Source organism: Uranotaenia lowii, chromosome 1, assembly GCF_029784155.1.
Source record: "Uranotaenia lowii strain MFRU-FL chromosome 1, ASM2978415v1, whole genome shotgun sequence".
Classification (NCBI taxonomy): Eukaryota; Metazoa; Arthropoda; class Insecta; order Diptera; family Culicidae; genus Uranotaenia; species Uranotaenia lowii.
The window spans coordinates 89,639,427-89,666,866 of NC_073691.1; the positions used below are offsets into that span (position 1 = coordinate 89,639,427).

The 27,440-nt window shown below is 37.3% G+C and overlaps 1 protein-coding gene across 3 annotated transcripts in view; it reads left to right on the forward strand.

Moving 5' to 3' along the window:
- The window catches only part of LOC129738936 (polymeric immunoglobulin receptor-like), a 348,269-nt gene that overhangs the window by 210,170 nt on the left and 110,659 nt on the right, over nt 1-27,440 (forward strand). For all 3 annotated transcript variants that reach the window (XM_055730263.1, XM_055730262.1, XM_055730264.1), the window contains one exon: nt 12,787-13,752. In XM_055730263.1, the coding sequence (XP_055586238.1) occupies nt 13,059-13,752 (694 nt within the window). In that variant the 5' untranslated portion in view covers nt 12,787-13,058. The remainder of the gene's footprint in view (nt 1-12,786; nt 13,753-27,440) is intronic.

Sequence of the window (27,440 nt, forward strand, 5' to 3'; positions counted from 1 at the left end):
GTGAGATCCGGAGGCGAATTATCAGCGGAATTCGTGCCTACTATGGACTCCACAAGCAACTGCGGTCGAGAAGACTTAGCCCTCGCACGAAGTATACGACGCTCATTAGACCGGTTGTTCTCTACGGGCACTGTTCCGACGCAGTCACACGAGCAGCGATAAACGATACGACAAATTACAAAAATATGAAGATGATTACGAATGTCAAGTGAACTAGTTTTAAGGGAACAAATACTATGTAAATATTTAACACAAACATGAACTTCACCCTACACTTTTTCACTCAACACAAAACATAAACACATTAAATGAATTACCAACACTGCACACTCACAACATAGAATAAGAGTGAGAATATTTGACAGAAAAGTGATACGTGAATTGAAACCTTAGATGTGTAAGTGACATGTAAATATTTATTTGCTTCAATAAATTCACTTTTGCAAACCTACTCGCGCGCATCGGACGCTTTTTGCCACCGAAAGTTCGTCAGTTCTCGGCCTTTTGTTTCTGATCCGCCATCGCTGGTCAAATTCGATGACCTAGTTGTTGCTGCTTACCCGGATTTCGTTCACCGTTTGGGACCCTAATCGTTGGGACATCGTACAACGGAACCTACGTCCGTACAGGCACGAAACATGGATATTGCTCGAGGAGGACCTGCGTACACTCGGAGTATTCGAGCGACGAGTGTTAAGAACCATCTTTGGAGGCGTACAGGAGAACGGAGTGTGGAGGCGAAGGATGAACCACGAGCTCGCGCGACTCTTCGGCGAACCCAGTATCCAGAAGGTGGTGAAAGCTGGCCGGATACGCTGGGAGGGACATGTTGCGAGAATGCCGGATGACTGTCCTGCAAAACAGGTGTTCGCTACGAATCCGGTAGGAACAAGACGAGCGGGGGCGCAACGAGCGAGGTGGTTGCGGCTATAGAAACATTCAAAGAATTCCTTTTTTCAAAATTTGACACATTACGAATAGATTCTAAAAATTTGAAGAGGTATTTGATATATGATTTTTCCGTAAAAAAACAATATTTGGAATTCACATAACTTTGTTATTTTTCAGCAGATATTATTACATGGCACTTCAAAACGCATTGAATGATAAAAGCATTTTAAATTCAATATTTGGCGAAAATCATAAATGAGCAAAACCTGTTAAAGAGTACCGTCTAAAAAAATGTCTTGTCATATTTTCATTGTCATATTTTCCCGTGATATTTACAGTAAAAATTTCGTTGAGTTCAATGAAAGCTGACAAATGAAGTAAATTCTTCGCTCAAAAATGCCTAAAATACTAAACTTTGATAAATAAATCGTTTAACTCGTAAATATATGTGTTTTGATAATCGCTATAAGTTCGTGCTAAATTTTAAAGAACTTTTTTTTTGGAAAATTTCATATTATTCCCTCCATGAAGTCTTTAAAAGCAGTAAAATTCAAACTAGTGCCATGCACCCTTTAAGGAGCTCTCATCGCTTTTAGAATAATAATATAAGGTTATTAAATAAGGGAAATTCATCGCAGTACACATCTGTTATTCAAAAGTACTGTCCATGTGTCAATTATTGGAAAAAAAATTATACAGGTAATTTTTAATATACAGGTTTTTCTCCGACTTTAGTTTTAATACAAATTTTGATAAACTTCATCTCAAAATGGTAGTTTCGCAAGCTGTGCTGTGATGCAAAAATAGCAATATTTCTATCACATACGGCTGAAATAGAAACAGTGCTGTAAAAAAAATACAACGCTCTAAGATCTTGAAAACATTTTTGCATGATACAATTTTCAAAGTGTCAACATTTCTACCACTTTCTCCCAACACCAGTAAACTTGTTCTAATATTCGCGTTTAGATACAACGCATTGGTTGCGAATCTTGTGTTTGTCATTGGTAAACAGATACCGCATAATTCATCACAAAAGTCACTTATTTTTATAAATGATTGTAGTAACTTTTTCAATGACTTTAGGTGTTCGAAAGTGGAACGACTTTAAAAAGAGTCCATTCATATCGTTGAAAAGAGGGATCTCCCACAGTGCTCCTCCAGGTACAATGTTGCAGTATTTCGTGCGATTGTTTGAACAAAACCAAAACCAGCATTGTCGGGTGCATCCGTGCAAAACGTTGATGTTTTTTTCCGCGTTCAAGGGTTGAAGAATGGAAAAGTCAAACTTTCGCAGCAGAGCCAACATAAGGTATGAACTGAAGCTTGGAGGGAAAATGAACCGAGCCCAGGGTACCTACTGAACGTCTATTTTCGGAATGAGTTTTCGAGAAGGATGATCTTTCTTCTTCCACCCGACGACGGATTGTTTCCAATTCCGGCGGAAATTCTAATTGAAATTCCTCAGATGAAATATTTATGTACGATGCTTTACCACCGGTCTTAGCTCTTAGCTCCCCAGTTAGTGGTATGAATAAGGTTTAGCAATTGCTTCGGTAGCTTTGACTTAGCTCGAAATTAATCAAAGCAAAAGTCCAAAGCATTTGCTTAGTTTGGTATGAATAAACATTTGCTTAGCGGATGTGTACTAAAGTCTTAGAACATAGCTTTTGCTTCGAAAAATAGAGCTATCCAACCAGCAGAATCTGAAGTTTTCTAAAGTAAAATGAAAGATGACAATCAGAAAATTGAAAAGTACGGCTAAAGTAGCCTTGAAGTCGACGAATCGGGTGGTGGGTGTAAGAACGACCGGATTTTTTTGGTAAATTTGTGCTCGTATGTTGATGTTTAAAGAAAAATGAATACATATTCAAATATTGTCAAACAAAAATGGTCTAACTTTAATATCTATCATAAGTTCTCCCCCCCTTTGTATACAAAATAGGCAATAGGCGCGCATTTTAATTTAGATATTTTTTCTTAAATCTTAGAATTATATAAAAATGAGAGATCTGTATAATGTTTTAAATTATTACAATTTATTTCCTACTTTGAGCCAATTGGGACTTCATCCACTATAGCCGGATTTTTTTTTAATTTGAAATATTTACTAATTGATTTGTTTAATTTCATCTTAGACGAATGATTTTATACAACGACAAGAATATGAAAAAAGTTGGGTTATCACTTCGACTTTTCTTTATCCATGTTGAAAATGCCTTTTTGAATTGTTTTGAAGTGAAATATTGCTAATTTGATAAATTCATAACGTTATTAAAGATTTTTTTTATTGGAAAAGTCTGCTACCGAGCATGCTTAGAAAATAGAGCAATTGCTTGGAGATTTGCCGAGCAATTGCTTTAGATTCGAGCTTTATTCATACCAAACTAGCTTGTTCTAAAAGTAAAAGCTCCTGACTGAGAAAACAGCTGTCAAAAAAACTTTATTCATAACAACCGAAGCAATTGCTTTAAGCGACTGCTCGACTGCTCGATTTAGTTTAGCAAAAGCAATTACTAGGTTTTTTTCATACCACCCAGTGTTCCATCGCTCCCGACAAACCGCTAAATGCTACCGTGTGTCCTGTGTCGGATAATTTTTGAATTTTTCGGCAGCAAGAAGTTTATCTCCGGTGGAAGGAAAAAATGATTCGCGAACCGAACCCAAATATGGAACATCTACTGAGGAGTTTTCGGTTCTTTCTTTTGTTTGTGTTACGCCCAACCAACGCACATTTCTCATTCGACCGAAATTCACGGAAAAAGTGCACCCTAAAAGAATGGAATGGGGCTAAAAGGTTGAGATTTTTTAAATTTAGTTTCCCAAAATGTCTCGTTCCAGATCGTTCATTTCATTTTTTTTTCTGGCAACATCGAGCTCATCAATCTCTGGGAATCATACACGAAAACTGTTCTCATAGTTGAAGCACTTTCGCAAAGCATTAAAAAAGCATCCCAAAGTTTGCTGAAGCGTTTTTCACCCTTTTCTCAGCTTGCGCTTCTTTGAATATGGAATACGCCCACGGAAAAATCCCGTCGGACTGATGGATCTCTGCAGGGCATCTACTAACCTATGAAGCATAACCCGGATGTTGCACATGGTTCAGAATATATGCTACTTTAGTTTTTTGTTGCTTCCTAGAGACGTGTTTTTTTTATTTCGGTTCGTCCTTTCATCCATATCATCATCACCACACCACATTCGCCATTCAGCCTTCGGTTTGATTTCACATGTTGTACATTAGGGTTATTAGCTTTTGCTTGCTTTCCACGGTAGTTTTATTCTGTTTTTTTGTGGATGCGCTGATGATGCAGACTATAAAAAGTTATTTCTATTTGTTCTTGTTTTTTTTTTTTGTGATCATGGTTGGTCAAAGTTGGAAAAACTATAAGGTATCTTCTACTTTTTTCCTAAATCGATATTTTATTCGTCTGTGTGGGCCACCGATCAATTTGAGTTTTGGTACATGAAGAAAAACTATTTCAGGAGCTTTTTTGCATTTAGATTATTATATTGAAATTTTCAGTCAGTTTCATTAGGCTGCTGAAGATCTTTATGCAACCAAATATATTATGCAACATAGTTCTTCGGATTCATAAGTTTGACGTAGCTCACCAAGTATTGGTTATGAGTGAAAGCATTTTTCATCAAAGTATGATAGAATCTCAATCATTTGAGTCGTTGAGAATCATTATCGTTTTTACACCTTCCATAACTATTTTTGGTTGTTTTTGATTCCTGAAATAGCAGCACAAAATTTTGAAACGATCCTTTCAGTCCTGAATTAGCGTAACGAGTTTTAATTTTGTATGGAAATTTGTGTTGGAAAACAAAATTTTTCATTCAAAATTCGCCAGAGAGAGTCCCAAAAATTTATTGAAAGCTCTAGCAAGCGAAGTCTTCCATTTTTAAATTCTTTTCGATGGATTCAGATTTTTAAATTTGGAATGGTTATAAAATTTTTCATGAAATGCTTAACATGATGTTAGCGAAAAGTCAACACAAAAAATCAGAGACCAACTTCATTTCACGCTTATTTGAATTTTCTGGATTATTTAATGTGCAAAAAATTCTCCTTCCATACCAATTTCCATTCAAAACTGAAACGCGTTCAAGGCTTACACGAAGCAAGTAGGTTAAATAAAGTCTTAGCCAAATCGAAAGAATATCATGTTTCGTACCTTAAAACCCCCAGTGGATTTAGATAACTCATGTTCTGCTGGCCTTGCGAAGTGTCACGCAGTTAATGATTGCCTAAGAAAATTGTATTTGTTCTTAACAATACTGTAAACAAATGATTTCTTAAAACAAACCTGAGAAAGTTTAGAAGGAAATTTTTTTTTCTTTGGGTTTTGATGGCTCGGGCAAATTTTCCCAACTCGCTTAGAAGGAAATTTGATTCGCTTTCCGTCGTACCGAGTATTAAAAAAAAATGAAATATGTATTGGCGATTTGCAGCAAAACTTTTTGACATGCAGCGCCAGCTGATTTTCACTTACGGTACTAACAAAAGGGTGATGATAGCTGTTTTTTAACATGGCAGTGAATATAAATTGTTTTTAAAATTAAGTTTTTTACAGAGCCTGTTTGATTTCGGAAAATAAAAATGACTAAACGAGTAAGAAAATTTTCATTTTAGTTGTTCGAATGATTTTTTCATTAGGAAATATAATATTTAACACGAACAAAATGAATTTGATTTTTTGCAATCAACAACAGGCTATTCCGTTGGAAATCATTTTGATAAATGTGCAAAAACTTCGTTAGGGATTCTACCCGACGTTTTCACGCAAAAAGGGTCAAGTTTTGGAAGAAAAATCAGGCCAATAATAAAGCTTAGTTCTTTTAGAAATGGGACACTTTCTTTTGCTAATAGCTCGTTTTCTAGTAATCGGACATTTAAAATTTTGACTGCATTTTGTTGCCTGTGAAAGTTACTTACCGACCTATATTTTTCAAAATTTTAAATTCATGCGTTTTTGAGATATTCACGATGCGAGAGAAAAAGAAAAAAAATCTTGCACAGTTTCCTTCAAAAACCATCATTATCAAATGGATAGCTGAAAAAATCGTTGATTATTCAAAGAATTAGTGTTTGTGGGTAGTGGAAAAGTATGAAAACACTGTCGAAAATGTCCACAAAGCTCAAATCAAGCATTGTAGTGAAGCACATGATCGGTAACTACAGTTAAGGGTTATCAGGGAAGACACGTCTCAGACCAGAATTTTTAAATTTGGAGAAACGAAAAACTAAGTGTAGATCGGTGAAATGTCCAACTATTTTTTCTCTGATAAGCTGACAGTGTCGCCTAATTATGAGTCATTCAAACCTTACCTTAAACAACAAATTTTTGCTAGTTCCAGAGCTCGTGAGGTGTAAAGCTGGTACCGAGGCAATGAGACAGGTGATTTCTGAAGGACGACAAAACTTGTGAAAAACCCTATATCAAACAAATTCCAGAGTTTGAATGCCATAACATGTCTGCTCGTGATAAGGTCCCGAGCATATTAAAGTATTTATTTGCTGGTTGTTTTGTATAAAATATAATGATTTGCTAAGATTCTGCTCCTATGGAAAAAATAACAATTTTCAAATCAAAAACATTGATTTTTGCTGTTTTTAAAAGTCTAAAAAGAGTAATCTTTTGTGTACCCTTCGCAACCAACGATCTATAATAACCGATTATACTTTAAAATTAATCTTTCGATGGTTTTAATTCGTTTTTATCAGATTTTGTAAGCAGAAATTTCATTAAAAACTCTTTTTAGTGGCTCAAAAATAATAAAGTATTGTTAATTTTGAAACAGTTTATTCACTACATTGCCCTTAGTTTGTTTTAAAAGAGAAGTATTGGACCAAAAAGTAGTAAAATTTGAAGGAGGAGCATGCAGCCACCTAGAATACAGATTGGAGTTGAAAAAACTGAACAATATCATGGCAAAAAAAAGTGTGCGCCGGCCGATAGGAGGTACCAAGAATAAAGTAGAGATTTTTCTTACAAAAAACGATAAATAATTTTTTTCAAATTTTTTCATGAACTATCATAAGATTACCTTCATTTCCTCCATAGAAAGTATTTTGCTCAAACGAATGGTTTTTGAGATACACGCATTCGTAACTGTCCCATTTCTAAAAGAACTAAGCTTTATACGTTTTTGGTCTATTTACCGGTTTTGATACGGTGATTTGAAACCCTATCTTATGAAAAGTTTTCAACACATTTTTTTAATGATCCGAGAAAAATAGAGTTTTCGTCCACGGATGCTGCTCGAGTATGATGAAAACATAGAATAGAATGTTTAAAAAAATCAAGTTTATTGGAATAACGTGCGTCAACAAATTTCAATAAAACATTTCTGACCATGTCAACTTTTTTTTTTATTTTTTTTTTTATTTTATTTATTTATTTAGATCCTAGGCTTCAGCCCTTTATCTTAATCTAGAGTATAATTAATATTATGAACAACACGAACAATTAATATAAATTAACACTGCTTACTTCTAATCTTAATTTGTTCTCTGGCCATATTTAATTTAATAGTATCAACGTTTGCATTATAAAGTGTCATGATTCGGTACATAGGCTCATTCCTAGCATAATTTTGAATCCGATTAGCTAACTGGAATGGCCTTACGCTACGCAAACTACTGCGGCCTTCGTTATAACATATTTGGGATGTTAAATACGGTGAATAATATCTTCCACTGGTCAGATCTTTTAAAAACAGTGCGTCAATCGATTTTCTGCGGGTTTCCAGGGAGTCCAATCCTACCAGCATGCACAACACTTGATACTCCGGCATTTCTGCTTGCCATCCAAGGTTTCTCAAGGCGTATCTCAGGAACTTCTTTTGAACTCTCTCTAGTCTGTTGATATGAATGTTATAGTATGGACGCCAAACAATACTCGCGTACTCCATTGCGGTCCGAACCAATCCGACGTAAATTGACACAATCGTATAGGGATCACTCAACTCTTGACTAATTCTGCTAACCATTCCGAACATTGAATTAGCCTTTGTTACAACTTTTTCTATGTGCTTCGAAAAGTTTAGCTCTGAGTCCAACTCAACTCCCAAATCTTTTATTGAAGCTTGCCGTGCAACAATCAAATCATTTCCCAGGCGGTATTCGTACATGATGTTGCTCATTTTCCGAGAAAAAGTAACCACATTGCATTTAGAGTCGTTGACTTTCAATCCAAATCTGCTGCAGCATTCCGTAAACCTGTATAGAGCATTTTGCAGAGTCGTGCAATCTTTTGGGTGACGAATTGGCAGAAACATCTTTAAATCATCGGCATACACAAGCACGAACACATCAGACAGCACTCCAGGAAACTCGTTCATAACAGTGGTGAAAAAAAGGGGTCCCAAGTGACTCCCTTGTGGTACACCACTGTTTACCGAGAAAGTCCTGGATCTCACGTTCTCCAGCTTAACGTATTGCGTTCTTTCGATTAAGTATGAGCGAATCCATTGTAGGCAAGTGCCGCTTATTCCATTTTTGCACAGCGCCGACAGAAGTGCGTCTATGTTGATCACGTCGAAAGCTTTAGACATGTCGGTGTATAGAGCATCGACTTGTAGACCTTCCATCATTCATTGTGAGACTCTTGAGACAAATTCCGTTAAATTCGTCACGGTTGACCGCCTTTTAAGGAAGCCATGTTGAACATCGGAAATTTTTGTTTCTATCCATGGGTACATCTGGTCATAGACAATGCTTTCGAAAAGCTTGGGTATAGCTGAAAGGATTGCTACACCACGGTAGTTTTCGACGGAGATCCTAGAACCGCTCTTGTGTATGGGCACTATATGTGAAATCTTCCAGAACTTAGGAAAACGTCCTTCATGAATCGAGGCAGTAAAAAGAAACAGTAGGGGCTCTTCGAGTGCATTCACGCATTTTTTAAGGAGTGAGTTCGGGATTCCGTCTGAGCCGCATCCTTTGGATTCGTCGAGCATTGAAATTTTACGTCGCACATCTGTCATTGAAATTGTAAGATCAGGAAAAGTTTCGGCTGGCAGAAAAGATTCCTGACTTGTTCTTAAAGAATCCGAAGTATACACACTGCGGAAGAATTCAGCAAAAAGTTCAGAGGCATCATCCAACGATAAGGCTTTTTTCGAATTGTATGCAACATTTTTCGGGACCAAGTTCGACTTTCGCTTGGAGTTCACATATTTCCAGAAACACTTTGGTTCAGTTTGGATATTTTTCTGAAGATCATTTAAATACGTACATCGCTGAGCTCTATGCAACCTATTAAACAAGTTAACCGCTACTCGGCATGCTGATTTGTCCTGATCAGTCTTGCTTCTGCGGTATCTGTTATGTTTTTTCCTCTTGTCTTTAAGCAGTCGGATAGTGTCAGCGTCAAACCATTCTGGATATTTGGAGCGAGACGATTTTACTCTGAGCTTCCTACAGTGGTCATGTAATATGCTATAAACCAAAGTGTAGAACGACAAGACGTTAAAATCCAAAGCGCAGTCTACTGAGCGGTCGTTTTCGCAAATGTTGTCGAATACTCCAAACCTGCTTAAGAAATCCAGCATATTTCGCACAGTTGAGTTAGCGATTTCAAAGTTGTAAGCGTCTTCCGATATAAAAATTGTATTCCAATCAACTTCTAACAATGCTCGAGAGACAGCAACCTCGTCATAATGCTTCATGTCAATTTTTTCTTTGTGTTCCTGGGCTGGTGGGACATCTGCGTACTGAAGTATTTCTATACTGACGTTTATCCCCATTGCTTTATGATGCGCCTCGTTCTGTATCAATGGAGAAATTTCCTCAACTTGACAGTTTTCTTCATCGTTTGTAAATAAGAGATCGAGAAATCGACTGTTTTGATTAGCGATTCCGCAAACTTGCCGCAGTTCGCAGGCAGTCATGTCGTCAACGAGAATCGTTTCTTCAGGTAGACGAACGTTAGAAGGCAGAAGATATAGTTCAGAGTCACTTTCTCGATACCAAGTGGTATTCTTCAGATTAAAATCTCCAATTATAATGACTTTGCTTTCGGGTGATACAGTCCTTAACAAAGTTTCTATGCTAGCAGTATGGGAAGAATATCTTTCACAACCGGAGGCCGGAGGTATGTAGACGCAACATACAAAAATTTCAATTTTGTCGACAACTAATTATGTGTAACCTCTTCATTACTACTCGATTCATTGATTAAAGTGCTTGTAAAGCGATTATTTACAGCAATCAAAACTCCACCTCCAGAAGTTTTATCGGAATTAGTAGGCGAGCGGTCGCAGCGGTAAACTGAAAATGCGTCAGGAAAGATCATTCGGTCTCCTATTGATGAATCCAGATTCGTTTCACAAAATGCAAATACGTCATAGTCCAGCTCAAGTGATGACAAAAAAACGGCTTCTAGTCTCTTTTTGCTGCGGATACTGTTCATATTTTGATAATAAATGGCCAAATGATGATTTTCTTTTATCTGGTTGCTTTGGTACGTTACTGGGTCTACGATTGGACTGGGGTCACGAAGGGTGTTATGGGATTTACGGTGATTGCTGGTGTTAAAGGTCTCGGCTCCCACGCAAACCCCGGTTTGGTGCTACGATCAACAGTGAACTCACGGAATCTTATACCGACTGGCCAAGTTTCGGTGCATAGTGCCTTATTTTTTAAAACCATGTCAACTTTGAGCACTTGTTTTCAATTCTTTGGATCAGTTAGACTTTGGAAGAGCAGACTTATTTTAGCGATCTGCGATGAGCAATCAAAAAAGGCAATCAGTTTTTTGACCGAGCTTATTTCTTCATGATATCTCTTCAAGTATCTAAAATATTAAGTTTCAAAAATTTATAAATTATCATTGCCGATCAATGTTGGTAATGGTGAAAAATTTTACCTGCGAAGTAATCGTCATCTTCCAAATACTTGAAAATAATTAACTACGAACGGTTTCTAGCAAGAAAAGGAGAAATCTTGCCTCATTCCGCGTATTGATTCCGAAGGTTAAACAGGAAACTTGATATCTCCGGGACTCCAAGTTGTTTCAAATTGGAACTGCGCAGTTTTTTCCTTCTGAAAACTAAAAATTATCAGGAAAATAAGAATAAACAGATTTTAGAAACTATTAACAATTAAGTACATCACTTTTTCTTACCTTATTCACCAATTATATCTTAACCAGCATTGCTTCAAATAACGAAATTTCCCAATTTTTTTTGTGTTTTGAAAAAATACTATGAGGAATGACGTTTGAATCGATAACATCATCATTTCAATCGCAGTGCCCTCTGAGAGTCATTTCTAGCTGCAAATCGCCAATAAACAAATACATTATGATTGCTATGATTTAAACCGTGGTGGAACGTTTCGAAACTAGACGACGCGTTTCAACAATTGTTTTTCATCCCGGCCAAGAAATACTGACCGAATTCAAACCAAATCTGGACCGATTTGAACTGTCAGGTCTTGTCTTCGACGCTGCTTTTAGCAGCAGGGAAATGGTCCAGAAAATCTGACGTTTTTTAACTGACAAGCTTTCTTTTGACTGTAATCTGTCCGTAACGCTCCGAACTGGCCGGTTTGCTCATTACAAAACTCATGGAAGCGATGATTTAGTTCCAGTTTGGCATCAAAATGGTTTTGATTATTTCAATAACAGTAAGAAAAATAATGATAAGCAGTTTTGTTCGTGGAAATATGTATTTATTCCTAAACTTTGGCGGCACATAGCCGTGAAATTCATCCCTACAGGGGGGCGATCATCGTACGACAAGTAGCCAAAAGCTTTCGTCCTTTAAGTCTCAGTTCATTTCTATCAAAAGCATTCGAACGTTTAGTTGATAATCATATCAGGCAAGAATATCTTGTCCAATAGCCCCGTCCAATATCCAATAATGCGACTCAACATGTAGGTACCAAACATGTGAATCCATAATAACTCTTCTGCGCAACGTTGTACACAATATTGAAAGTAATTTTTCACAGAAAAAAATCTCCCAGACAGCATTTCTAGACATAGAAGGAGCATTTAATAATGTCTCGTTTGCATCAATAATGAATGCGGCACTACTTTATGGAGTGCCTAGTGCTATAACTAACTGGATTAGCGCAATGCTAAAAAACCGGAGTCTTCATTCATTGATAGATGGTGTTCTCATGTAGAACTTTCGGTTAATCCTCTAAAAACTAATATTGTTTAATTTACTAAAAAACGAATCACCCGCGGGGTGCGCCTCTGCTGTTTTATGGTTCCGAAATCACCGTGTCTGATCAAGTTTAATATTTGGGTGTCATTCTTGACTCCAAATTAAACTGGTCAGATCACATCGAATTCAGAATCAGCTTTCGGACAATGTCGACGTGCAATCGGGAAAATCTAGAGACCCAAACCCAAGCATATTCTCTGGATTTACTCCACAATTGTAGTAAGACCAATTCTGGCCTATGGATGTCTAGTGTGGGGGCAGAAAGGAGAAGTGCCTAATTTGCCAGACTAAGTTTTCGTACTCTGGGATCTTACGCTGTAAGCGAGTCTGAGTTTAAGAAATCAAACAGACATACAATCATTCCTTACAGAATGTGATGAAGAGCTTTAATGCTAAATGACTATATGACTATTTTTAGGTTTTGCATGTTTCTCAAGGAAATGATGAAATCTTGGATAAAAAACGGCTAGGCACAATTTTCCCGTATGTTTGGATAACGGGACGCTTTTAAGGCATCCTCCATTATGTTACCTGAAATATATGCTTATAAGCTGATAAAATGTTCGTAAAATTCATAAGAAAAAAATAATTAAAATATTGCAAATTTATGAACAGCCAAACTTTAACTGTTCTACAAAAATCTTAAAAAAAAAGTATAGCCCGTTTCAAAAACTAACTGAACATAGTTTTTCTTTTTTTCCCTTTCAGATCTCTAACGCCGGCATGCAGTTTTCGTGCTTGTCTTTCTAAAAGTTGACCAATATGGAATAATACATAAACAAACAGCAAATATTCCACATTGCTAGCCCGTCGTCGTTCAGAATTTGTGAAATTCAAAAGTGCAGTGATAGAAAAAAAAACAAACAAAGTGTAATATTCCCGGGACAAACTTAAAAACGGGACGTGGCCGTGTGCCAGTAGTGTCCAGTGAACTGTACGATTGGGGGAAGGGAGCCCATGTAAAATAATGCTCAGTCAAGATGACGATTAAACTTCACGAGTGCAAACATAAACATCACCATCATCATAAACATCATCGCGACTGTGGTGCTGCTGAGAGCAGTTGTATCAGTAGTGCAAATACCAGTGGTACAAGTGACTTGAGTCATAGAATTAATTTCACTAGTGCTGACACCAACAACGGTGATGTGGTTCCAGTGAGCGTGAATGACCGAGGAGGGCTTTTGCCGCCGTCAGAAGTATCCTCACGAATCGTTCTGAACTGGAGCAGGAGGGCGGGAAAGTTACCGAGAGAACAAGTAGCAGCAGCAGCAGCATCCCCAGCAGTGGTAAATACTGCAAATAGTGATGATGGGAAGCTAGTGGAATGTTGTGATCCCGCCCTGCCCGGGTTGTGGAATTTAGAGGGTCGTGTGACTTGTCCGGTTCGAAAGAATGATACCACCGACTGTAGCGATTCAGTTGGCGATGATGGCGGAGGCAGTCGCTCCAAACTGGTCGATGTGACAAGTAGCAGTGTTGCCGGTCGGTCACCCGTTGTAGCGGTCAGTAGTCGGTGGCCTCGGCAGGACCACCATCAGGAACTCGGGAGAAGGCACTCGAGGAATGCTAGTTGTAGCCAACCGTGTAGTTTTTATGACACATTCTATCGCTACCGATTCCTGCGAAGCTTAGCCGTACTGTACATAGCGCTAGTAGTAGTTATTACCAATGGTAAGATGATTAATTTGAACATTTGTACGATGTGCGAGTATGCTGAAAATATTGTCATGAATAGATATCATCTTTTTTACAGCTCGAACAAAATTATGAAACGGAAAGCTTACATTCATCGGTTAAGCTTAACATAAGTCATTGGAAGAATTAAAAGCATTTACAGTTCAATTAAAATATGTATTAAATGTTGGCTGGTTCTATGAGTTCCATTTTGTTTTGTTTCCTATCTTCCTATACATTTAATAAAAGATACATATGTATTACAATGCAACATAATATGACCAAAAGCGATAAATGATTTTATTACAGGGTCCGGCAATTGAAGTGCTACATCGGAACTTACAGATAATCTAATCATTCCAATTTAATCAATTTTACTCCAAACTAATCATTTTCCACAAATTTATTGGTACAATTAGGTTTTCTGTCCTTGAGCTTAACCACTCGCTGCAGAAGCCCGAGGCACATATCCACAGATGAACAGATGTACAAGCTTAAAAATCATTTTAAACAGTCGCAAATTATGTGTACATTAAGAATCAAAATTCAAATAAAATGCGATTTTTCACTTTTTCCATACATTGCATTGCATTGTTGCAAATTTGTTACTTTATGAAATGAATGGTTAAACATGCTGTTAAAACTTGACTCAAAAAAGGGCCATCTGTTGCGCCATTGAAAAGCTACGAATCAGCTTTTGAAGCACCCCTTTCTCGAAAAGACGTGATTAATCTCAACAATGTTGGTCACTCTGTGTCCTGTGGTCTTGGGACAAAACAAGGCGCAATCGTATATTTTCTCAAAAATAAATAAACCAAAATGTGATTAGAATGGACGGCTTCAATTTGTTCCTAGATATAAATTACAAAAATCTGTCACTCGTGAACTGGTAAAATTGGTGAATTTATCTGATTCCTTTCTAGGTATACTTCTCACAGTAAAACTGTATGGTTGATGCCTGAGAGCCCATGATTCTGCTCGAGTTACTGCTCTTTTTCCAATCATATGTTTTCCTCCAAAGATAAATCAGTTCGATTCAGCATCTTAACGTATGATAAAATCTATGGTTATAAGGTATATCGAAAAATTTTCTACTCCCCATACAAAGGCTAGGGTTTGTGAATATTTTTCTCGGATGTTGATAAGGGTTTTCGAGAAACACGCAATATCTCTCAGTTTTGAGTTTTCATCTAGTTGAACAAGAACTGCTCCCATATGGAGATGAATCCACAGAACATAGATAAATCGTTTCGATTGTAATATTCAAGAGCTTCTATATATTTTAAAGCGTTGTTTTTCAGGTATTGGAAATCTTTTTCAAATTCTTGATTTCAATGATATTTGTCGTTTTTGGCCAACTCTCGTAAAGGGTGATACGGTCAAAATTTGGTCAAGGGAAAACGCGTGTGAATCGGTGAAATCGTTTATTTAAAAAATCAAATTAAATTTCTTTTTCAAGTTTAATTAGTATAAAATTCAGGAAAAATATTCAGTTAGACTTCCGCTTTCCCAAATCCGAATTGCCGGGCCTTACGCTTAACTCCTGCCATCAGATTTTGTACAGCCACCTTGTCCACCTTCTTCGCCGCAGAAAGCCAGTTTGCATTTAACTGCTGCTCGTCCTTAGCATTTTTTTTGGTCTTCTTTAGGTTCCGCTTGACAATAGCCCAGTATTTATCAATTGGGCGGAGCTCTGGCGTGTTGGGAGCAGTGTTGAAAAAATTCGAAAGGACACTGTTCAGGGAGGCCCCTGAGGCCCCTGACGGCTTGCGCGATAGCATCAGAATTTCTTACAAGAATAAAACACACTCTTTCACACATCGATAACAAAAGTGGACTGTATTCTTACTTCAACTAACCTAACTACAAATTACAAATTACTTAAGTGGACATTCTGACACACAACTGACTTTGGCCCTTCTGGCCTCTGACTCGCCCATTCTGGGCACTTACACTGGCCACTCCGGGCCTCAAATTTGGCGAACCTTCGCCTATGGTGGTTGGTCGGGAAAAGAGATCGACCCAAGGAACGACTTTGGCTCGACCCTACGGGAAATCCTCTTCGGTTCCGATCATAGCCGACATTTTTGGCGCGCATTGCTAGCCGTTAATGCCAGCAGCATGGCGATGACTTTACTGGGCCCTTTTGGTGCTTAGGGTGGCTCACAGCAACCTGTTCCTGCCAGAACATTCCGCCCGCCTTGAAATACGACGGGACGTACGAATTTCGAAACCGCCGCCCGCCGTAACTGCGCCGCTTGCCGTTCACATTGAAGTATGCGAGACAGAGCAACAGCCGCTGGTGTAACTCGGTCTCAACACCACTCGCCGTCGACCTTCATTCGTTTGTTTGTGGGATGTTAACTACTACTGCACTGCCGTAGTTATGATGCCTCTCGACCTGCTGGAGCTGCATTGTTGCCGACCTTTGCCTTTCTTTACTGCATCCTCTCTGGTTGTCTGCCTTCGTAAAGTGATAATTTGGTTCTGGGTGCTTAAAAAGGGAAGTATCACTTTCTAATTTTGAAAATTTATCAAAGCATACTTGACCTGTTGAAAGTGAGCGCTGGACTGATTCCTTTACCACGACCAGTGCTCTGATGCCGACTGATTTGATGACTTGAATCTTTGAGTGTGCTTCCGAATTTGTCTGACAGTTAAGCTGAACATGTCAGGTCTCAGTCTTCTAACTTATACCAACATTTGAGCCGAACAAACTTGTTCCTAGGCTCTCTGACACAACCCAGTCTCATATTCTGACTTTATGACGAAATGTTTTGCTGACAGAGTTTCAAATACACTGACTATCGAGCTGAACACATCATTCTCAAGCTCTCCGACTTAAACCCAGACAGAAGCTCACATTTGAGCCACACTGACTCTCTGACGCAAACTCAGACTCAAAAACTGACATATTTCAACATAAACTCAAACGCATAATTCTCTTATTTAGTATTTTTTTTTGTTTGCTCTTTTCTCTTCTCCCGAATTGCCTCATAGTTATCTTGTTAACACTCTCTTCCTCTCGAAATTGCTTAAACACTTAATTGGCAAGTAGAGCCGAAATGAATTCATGAACGGATAGATGGCTGGAATGAGCCTGACTTTGATCCTTTACTTAAAACTGTCCTAAATGCGGACACCAACTTGAAAGATGGCATGAATGGATGAATCGATGGATGGCTGGTAGAGCCTGACTTCCTTAACTTAACATTGTCCTGGGAGCGGACACCAACTTAGAAGATAGCATGAATGGATGGATCAAACGATGGATTGCTGGTTGAGCCTGGCTTCGATTCTCAACTTAAAATTGTCCTAGGAGCGGACACCAACTTGAAAGATGGCATGAATGTATGAATCGATGGATGGCTGGTAAAGCCTTGCTTAAAAACAACACCAACAATACCAACAGTGATCAAGCCCTTCGCAGACTCAAGCTTACTGACGAATTCTCATAACTAACACAAACGCACTTCGACTCACCACAATTCAGCTGAGGAAACCCCCGGAGTGGGGTATGGAGGTAGATAAAGCTGATCGTTTTCCTGATCTTTCAAACCTTCTGATTTGACAATACAATCTTGCTAAACACAGCTGAAGACAACTCCAGGTAGTGGGTACGTAGTAGAGAAGAGTCTCTGACAAATGCGTGTCATAGCTCTATCCGGATTGCTCACGGTGTCGATACTGTAACGGGCCTCTGGACTTGGCCAGACCTTCCCTGCATTTGTCCCTCGTACGAAGTTTAAGTACTTAAATTAACCCTCTTAATAGGGTATGTGATGGATTAAAAACTCCGACCTGATCCTGCTGATCATGTCCCTCAAAAACTTAACTTTAATTTCCGTGTCACTCTTGGAATACGAGAATGTACTGTAACTCATACAAATATTGGAATAACTTCACGTTGGATACCATAAGTTTTCATAAACACTGAACAAAATAATAAATCCCAGTCTAATGATCTGTTCAGGCTCTCATATTCTTATTGACTTAATAGACACAGGCATAAAGTGAACACTGCGACTGTAGAAACGAACTCTGAACTCAAACCACAACTCTATCGAACCAAATACTAATTAATTTATCAATAGAAGTACCTTATTTACTCTTGCGGTCGAAATGACAAATGGAATATTGAAGCACTTTAGTTTCTCAAATACAGTGAACGCACAACGTAACAACATGAAGCTTATCTAATATGAAGATGAAAATTCACTTCTGATACTCAACTTATGGCATTCATTCTTTCATTCTTTCATGTTACCTTCATGTTAACCCATAGAATCCTTTTCAGAAGAGGGAAATCAATTTACTCAAACATGTGATATCGATAACGGAATATTTCATGGAACATGCTCTATTCATGCCCGATTATGATGAACAATGAGGATCAAATACTTTGGAATGCAAATATTCATCTACCTGTGCTTCGTACGTCCTTTCTCAGCTCAGCTTTCTCGACAGGGAGGAGATTACGTACGGTACCATTATGGACATCTTCGTAAGGCCTTCTTCGGGTTTTTTTTTTCAACAGGATGTCAACCGCGAATATGTGGACTCCAGCACCTTTTAGCACACAGTGAATAAACCAACGAGACACACTGACCAACGGTAACATTGCTACATCAGCAATCACAATTTGATGCAACATCTAGGAATAAATATCGTTAACTAACCAAAACTACGTGTACGGTGGAGTGCAAAATGCAGCATCAGTTTAGCGGTTGTTTTTGTTTTTATTTGTTTACCTTCATGACATTCGTTTCGTTTTCCTCTGTTTCTATTTTTATACCACGGTAGATGGATTCTGAAAACCAATTCACAGTGGTGAATTCATCACAGAACGTGGATTATAAAGACTTGACACTGCTGGGAATCGTCTTCAATGTTTTAGCGGAAATAAACCTGTTGTTTAGATGAATACTTTAAAATATGTTGGTTTTTTCGAACACACACTAAACATGGAGTCATTTTCAGATTTCAACAGCAATAAGGGGGCATACACATTTTGTTGTTGGGCATGAGTACAATCCTCTGGACAACTGGTATTATTGTAGGTCAACAATTGATGAATTTACCTTAGCTGAAAGTTATGGCAAATTTTGGTGAGCTGTGAATCTGACATTTGCTTCTATTCTTCGAAGTTATTCGTAACAAATAAAAAGAAGTTTCACTGCAGTTTCAAATGCTTCTCGTGATGAAATAACTTGTTGGGACATTGAAGCGGAAGATAAATGATTCGAAATCAACTGTACATGAACGATGAAGAGAAATAGGTACGTTTCAATGGATGGAGTTTCATAGGCATGACTTAGTGAACCGCACCAATAGCAGGTTGATACAACACAAGATGGAGAACGGGATAGATGAACTATGTGCGCAAGGTAAAGTATTTATGAGCTCACATAACACTTAGGGGTAGATTTTTCACCGAAAATAAGTTTGAATAGCATATTGGATTTCCAAAATATGTTCTCCGAAGAACGTTTAGATGATATGGGTCAACTTTCTCTCTCACAGACACACACACTCAATATCGACAAAACTTTCACTTGAAATTGAATGGATTTGATATGTTCGACCTATGCGACTAAATTTCCTTAAATTACTTAAAATTTGTCTTTGGTACGACTCGATGCAATTGGACATTTTATAAACACAAACGCACTCTCATACAAACCATCTGATGCTATTCGCTGGTTGATTCTTAATCCGGTTCGGTAGGACCAATGTTCAGGGAGGCCCCTGACGGCTTGCGCGGTAGCATCAGAATTTCTTACAAGAATAAAACACACTCTTTCACACATCGATAACAAAAGTGGACTGTATTCTTACTTCAACTAACCTAAGGGCCCTCCCAACGGTTCAGGCGTAAATATTGGTTTTAAGTATACCAGTTTAAGCACAATTTGAAATTTTAGAATCGGCTAAAACACCCACTCCCCACCGGTGTAGGAGCAAATTTAAAACGGAAACACTTTCATTGCAGACACTCAATAATTGAGAAGAAAAAACCCATTTTATTAGAAAAATTGCATAAGTTTTGAGTTTCACGATTAATTGTCTTAAAATTAATTCTACGAATATTCTTTTTGACAGAACAATGATTTCAACTATTCTACCAGGATTACATTAATTTAAAAGCAAACATGACTACACAACGAGGAAAAAAGCTCAATTGAAACAATTCTTCAATTAATTCAATCAAATTGCTTTGAATCAATGGAATAAGGTTTTGTTAAAATGAAATGAAAAAGCAATTTTTTTTTCAAGTTATTGCTGACATTGATAAAGGAAACGAGAAATGTTTATCCCAAAGTCAAAGGAAATTTTCCTTTGATTTGTCGACATTTTTGTTTGACAAAAACTTGTTTCACTTAGTAAATTTATGTATGGATACAGAAAAATATGCTGCTATTGACGAAAACTCCGAGCAATCTATACGAAACTAAAAATCTCTCAATATCTCAAATAAAACAAAAATTATAGAACAAACAATAAACATAAACAATTAAATATTTAATTTACCTCATCGAAAAAGTATTGAAATTTTCTTTTCGTTTTTTTTTTTTCAAATTTTAGAACGCTGACTGGATTCACTAATTCGTCGAGCCCAAATGAAAAGCTTTTTATTTAATTATATTTAATCGAGAATAATGTGACATCTATTATTTATACTTGGTATGGTTTTTATTAACATCTATTCTCAATTTATGTTACGTATAGGCTGGTTGAAGCGAAAAAAACATTCAAATAATATCTCAAAAAGAAACTATTATCACACCCAATGTTACCCAAACATGTGTGAAAGAAATCATTGTTGGCTAAAATTTTCTCACCGTGAACTAAATCGGTCTGTCGTATATTTTGAAATCCTGTTCCAAATTGGCATGAATTTGGAACAAAGGCGTATAACTGTTGGGAATTTTGAAATCGATAACTGTGCTAAAACAGCAATTTACGCCACCGGTGCCAGCCGAAATGTTTTAGCGTGGTCGAAAACCGTGTTTTGCATCTACCGTTGGGACAGCCCTAACTACAAATTACAAATTACTTAAGTGGACATTCTGACACACAACTGACTTTGGCCCTTCTGGCCTCTGACTCGCCCATTCTGGGCACTTACACTGGCCACTCCGGGCCTCAAATTTGGCGAACCTTCGCCTATGGTGGTTGGTCGGGAAAAGAGATCGACCCAAGGAACGACTTTGGCTCGACCCTACGGGAAATCCTCTTCGGTTCCGATCATAGCCGACATTTTTGGCGCGCATTGCTAGCCGTTAATGCCAGCAGCATGGCGATGACTTTACTGGGCCCTTTTGGTGCTTAGGGTGGTTCACAGCAACCTGTTCCTGCCAGAACAGACACATTGACAATGAAAACAAAATTTCTCCCATTCAAAATATCTTGTTAAAAACTTCTGTCTTCCTTTTCTCAATGATGCCTTCTTTGATTTGACCGATGGTTCATTATCTTGTTTATTTTGGTATTTTCTTTGTCGATATCTTTACCAATGAACGTGCACCGACCGAGTTCAACTATCATTGTCAAATTTGTTTTCCCTTTTTTGAAAGTTCATTTGTGCCTTTCTCAGTTCTTTTCATAAATCAGTGAAAATTTAAATTTCGATTTTCAACTATCAATTTTTTCTTTGAAATTTTCGAAAATTCAACTTTGATGTGAAAAAATTGCTTTAAGCAATTGAAAACGAACGGTGATCGCGTAACGAATGATAGGCCTTGCTTTAGACCGAAATTCATCAACCGCCTGTGCACGTATGGACAATGTGATCCTTAAATCGTGTAAACTATCATTAATTCGTGCAACCCAACTCGATGGGGGTTTTGCTGCCTCGTGAAGACCGTGGCTGAGAAATACAGTTGGTTCCAGAAACTGACCTCACCGTGTGAGACACATTGAACGTTGTTAACGAAGACCTCAATTCAAAGCACATCGAACCGGCAGCAGTTCCTCTAACCCTTAAGGACTACAGCTGGGGAATCCTCAACTTTCAGTTACCAGGTATGACATTTACGACATCGGTCGTTTTAGGCGGCAATTGGATTTGGCAAAGAAAATATGCCACACGAGCCATCGCCCGCCAGATTCAGCATTATCATCGGATACAACACAACAGCAAAATTGGAATCCAGCAACATTATGCTGGGCTTTGATCGTACCTCAGGCAAAGGAAATGAAATGATAACAAGCACAAGTCTGAAATTCATGAAATTTATGTTCCAGACCTAAGCCCATTTTTCAAGTCCACATCCTAATCCAAATCTCAAGTCCGAATCCGAAGCGCAAGCTCAAGATGTCCAGGTAGCAGATGAGCGAAACAATTTTCTTCTGTTTGTTTAATGTTTGTCTAGTAAAAAAAATATTTTAATAAATAGTTTAAATAAAATTTTCCAGTTTTCGACATTCAATTTCGAATCCATATGACGTATTTGAGTAAGTAATCTATTCAATTAAAAATCAAGACTTAGACAAAAAAAACCGATTAAGTTACACTCGTTTCATTCAAAGAGGTCGCTTTGCTAACAGTTGGTTCGTTTAGCTCAATAAAGTTTAACGTTTTACTTATGCTCTTTCTACAGTATATAACCAGAAAAATTCTTTAAAAAATTGAAAAAAAACTCAGGCATTTGACTATTATTATTATATATTGAAAAACCTAGGAAAATATTAACACAGACATTGTTTAACTTTAGTTATTTTAATCACATATTTTGCTTAACTTCATTACATTAGCCAAAACTTGATTAAGAAGAAAAACAAATTCCTACTTTTGTTGCGATTTTCTCTCGCATTTATTCGATCTGACCATTCACTGTTTCAGGTTAAGTAACTTATTTTTATAACGCAATCGATGGCTCCAAGTTGTAAAATAATTCTGCAAGAATTATAAAACAAATGAATGATTATTTCTAGTAAAAGATAGCTGCATACTTACATCGACATGAAACGAATTAAGAAGTATCGGGTGTAAAGCTGACGTAACCTTGCTCCGAGATTTATTACCTTTTGGCGAGCAACTTCCTTCCGGTTGCTATTAAATCGTTTTGAGCAACTTTCGCTTTCGAGTACCAACAGATTTCGTTACATCCTACCATAATTAAAAGAAAAAGATCTACGGAACAAAAAAATCGTTTACGAATATAATTGAAAAAAAAGGATTCACCTGCTGACTGTTTGTTGTCCTGATCCTGAGACAAGTTATTTGTTGGCCCACTGAATGGCACCGTAATTGTTGCTGCTACCTGTTGCAAAATACTTGGGTTGTCCTTTGAAACTGCCATACGGGTTTGAAAAACTAAACACTAAAATTTTGTTTGACCTCGTAGTCTGAGCTATAAGAAAATTTCAGACAGGTGACATTTCCAAGAATGATTTTTCCTTCTATCACTTTCATTTGGATCACTATGACAATGATAAAATAAAGTGTTCATTTTCAGTGAAGGCGATCAACGAATGAGTGTGGAAGGAACTGAAAAAAATATTGTCGAACGTTGCAGGGTGTGGATTTCATGAACGCACTCTTTGTTTATTTATCATGAACTGCGAAAAATATCTGGGTGACTGAGATGTTTTCTCAATGTCTTCTGATGTCAGGTAAATGGTAGACGAAATTTTCAAGACTGGTTGGGAGGGTTCTTGTCCTAGGGAACCACCTGCACGTTGTTGGCGGCGTACCACTCCATGGCCTTTTTACCGTAATGGCAAGATGCCAAATCCGGCCAAAACAGTACGGAACAACCGTGTTTCTTCAGGAAAGGCAGCAGACGTTTATTCAAAAACTCTTTCACGTAAATTTCTTGGTTGACAGTCCCGGAAGCTATGAAAATGCTGCTTTTCAAGCCACAGGTACAGATGGCTTGCCAAACCAGATATTTCTTCGCGAACTTTAACAGTTTCATGTGCTTGAAAGTATCTGCTACCTTTCCCCTTCCTTTTGGCGTATAAAACTCCTGTCCCGGAAGCTGCTTGTAGTCGGCTTTGACGTAGGTTTCGTCGTCCATTACCACGCAGTCAAACTTCGTCAGCATCGTCGTGTACAGCCTCCGGGATCGCGCTTTGGCCGTCGTATTTTGTTTATCATCGCGATTTGGAGTCACTACCTTCTTGTAAGTCGATAGTCCTTCTCGTTTTTTGGCTCGATGCACGGTTGTAGACGATACACCCAGCTTATTTGCAGCATCTCGGAGAGAGAGGTTAGGGTTTCGCTTGAAACTACCAGCAACTCTCTTTGTCGTCGCAGCGGCTTCCGGTTTTCGATTTCCCCCCGATCCAGACTTCTGGCTGTCGACAAACGTTCTCCAAACACTTTAATTACATTTGTAACGATTGATTTTGCAACTTTTAGCGATTTTGCCACCGATTTTGCGTGCGCGTAGCTCGGATTTTCGCGATGCGCGAGCAAAGTTTTGATACGCTGCTCTTCTTCCTTGGACGGCATTTTGACTACTGAAGAGTGAATTCCAAAATCAAAATAGGAGCATCATTACGTACGTACCTTAAAAATGAGGGGTGTTCAGGTTTCTTAAATGCAAAATTGGGAGAAATACGTCAAGTTGATATTGACCAAATTTTGACTGTATCACCCTTTAGCAGTTTAGTTTTGTCAGCCGGATTAGGAATGCATTTGTTTTTAACTTCTGCTTGTGTTTCAGGAGCCCTAAAATTTTTAGTGGCCTGAATTTTATCATCCTCAAACCTCTATCCGTCAGCGACAGTTTGAATCCAGGAAAGGTCTCCTTATTCTTAGCAAATGCACCTTTATCCAAATTTATTGTGTGCAAAGGAATTTATTACTATTTTAAGATTTTCGTCATGTTAAGACTTTGTTTTCCCGTGCACTCATACGTCATCTAAATAGTTTACAGTTCCTTTGCAGCCGTCTAACACAATTGTTTGTGATACTTCTTGGAAAATATCTGGAGCATTCGTTAATCCGAAAGGTAAACGTCAACAAAGGAAAAATGTTTCACCCGTGAAAAAAATTAGTTAGACGCCTACAAGCTCGTCCAGAACAATATGGAAGAATGCGTTTTGCAAATCAACTGTAGACAATATTTTGCTCCGTTTAGTTCCATAAGAATTGATTAAAAAGTTGGCATTTTGAAAGGTGTTCTCTGTATTCATTCAAGCAAAAAAATTCATTTGTTTGGTCCTTTTAAATCGATCTCTAACCTATTATATTTGACACCTTTCGGAACAATCAGCAATGAAGAGCAAAATGATCTGTCCATATCTTGTGAGACTGGTTCAATGGTTCTATGACAGCGGTCGGCAACCTTTTGAGGCAGAAGGGCCAAAATTTGCAAATTAAGGAAATTTCCAAGATTGAAAGAGCCGCAATTCATTTTATCCTTACTACAAATAATAATGATCGCTAAGATACATTGTATTCTGAACTCAGTTTTATTATCCTTTTTTACATCGTCACAGATTTGCGTTGTTTTATTGGCAAACGGAAGCGATTTTCTTTATTCTGAATCAATACATTTTCAAAACGAGTACAGCTTAGTAACGTTGCAATTTTAGCGATTTGGTTTTTTTGGTTTTGAACATCCGTTAAAAGCCATTGAGGTTTATTTGTTTGTTATCCGCATAAAACTTTAATTTTTAATAGATAAATAACAAATTTTAGTTCATAAATGCTCATTTTACGGATTGAAAAAAGAAAATTATTTGACAAAATTTAACGATCGGTCGCGAGATGTGGTCTGATAATACGATTGTAAAATTTCTTTGCCTTTTCTTTATTAATATACTTTTAATTCTTCACATATTTGCTGCATTTCAATGTATCTTGGATTTTTGGAATCGTCAAGAATAGACTCATCCGATAACGTAGAAATATGCTGGAGTCCAATGAAAGTTTTGATAGCTATCTTAAATAATAATAGACATCTAACATTGGCTTTGCTTCGTTGTATATCATTTTTCAATTAACTGATCTTAGTTTTATGACGTTATTTTGATCATCACTTCATAAAACAATCCAAAACCAAAATTCCGATAAAGATTCACAAATCAAAATCAACTTTTAAAACAGTCATGACGTTTTAAAAACAATTACAGAAACATGATAAAGTTCAGAATAAAAAAAAAAGTCTAGAAGTATATTAAAGTTTATGGAAGAAAATGCTTTTTTACCGAATAAAATTGCTCCTTCAAATTAATACCAAAAATATTCATACCATACATGAAATTCCTAAATTAGATCCAGCACTCAGCTTCCAGTTTAAAAATTATTTTTTAACAAACCTGAAAATTTTATTCACTTGTTCATGTTCAAAATTAGAACGAAGAACTCGAATTTTTGAAATTTTGTGATATGCTTCCATGGATTTGAAAAGGAACATTGAGAGATGTAATTCAATGTTTGAAAAATTTAAAAATAAATAGTTTTAAGAAAGAAATTTAATGCATACAACAATTATTATCAGTATTAAAGCATTATTAAAATCACTATCTGATGTTCATATTTGATCAGAATGGTGGAAAAGCAAATTTATTTTTAAAATATTCAATTCAAGAAAAACAAGCCCAATTTCATAATCTCAACAGTGAGGATTAAATAAGAACAACAAAGAAAACAAATTCAACGGAAAACTTCCCGTAAAATGAAAAATTCCTCCAGGCTTACAAATGCTGCATCAGACTTTTATGAAGAACTGATTTCTAAATCTCAACTTGTTTGCAAACTGACAAGATGCTGTTAATTTGTTCTATAGTAGTTTATTTGATTTTTTTTTTAATCCTGGGAAATATTATCTGAACTGAAGGAAAACTTATGTTGCGTCCGATTACCCTAGAAAATTTCGACGATTTTCAAAATTTTCACACATTGAGCTAAAGAGCCGCAGTTTTACATCCAAAGAGCCGCAGGTTGCCGACCTATGTTCTATGACGATATTATTCCGTTTAAGTTTTTCTTCGGCAATTCCTTGAATATTGATGGAATGTATGTTTGTATAAACATTTCGTGAAGGTGGCATGGTCTTATCATGATGAATAGTAACAGGACGAACATGCTCTGGTAAAATATTGACGCTGTTTACTAAAGCAAAATCACATTTCCAATCAGGATGATTGGCTCTCTTCAGAGGAATTGACAATCCGATAGCCAATGTACTGTATATTATGGCCGTACATATTCCTAATAATGTGCGTGTTTCATTAACGACATAAAATTTCTCCACAAATGTAGGTCGCTCATTGGAAATAAAGAGCTCAGCACTGAATGTCACAATGACTTTTATATGTGTATTAGAAACATATGCACGTGAGGTTTTAGCCGATTTGAGTTGGAGATCGTAGAGTTTATCTTGAGAGTTCTCGTTCCTCATTAAGCTTTTGGAATTCTTCTTCGTCGTAGAATTCCTGTTCATTAGGTTTTATGAATTCAGTAGGTCGTTTGAATTTCCAAAGGGCACCGTCAATTATCATATTCATCTTTATACTCGCACAATTTTGCAGCACGAAAAAACTAAATATTGTACGTTGAATTCACCCTCTTCCTGCATCATGCTCCTGAGCATGCTACGCTGTGACAAGAGGTACACTTTTGTATTTAAATATAAATCTAACCTAGCTTTGGCTTAGGAAAATAGCTTACCGAATTCGTTTGGCATTGAAGGAGTTAATGTTGTACTTCCCAGAATTTCTTATAA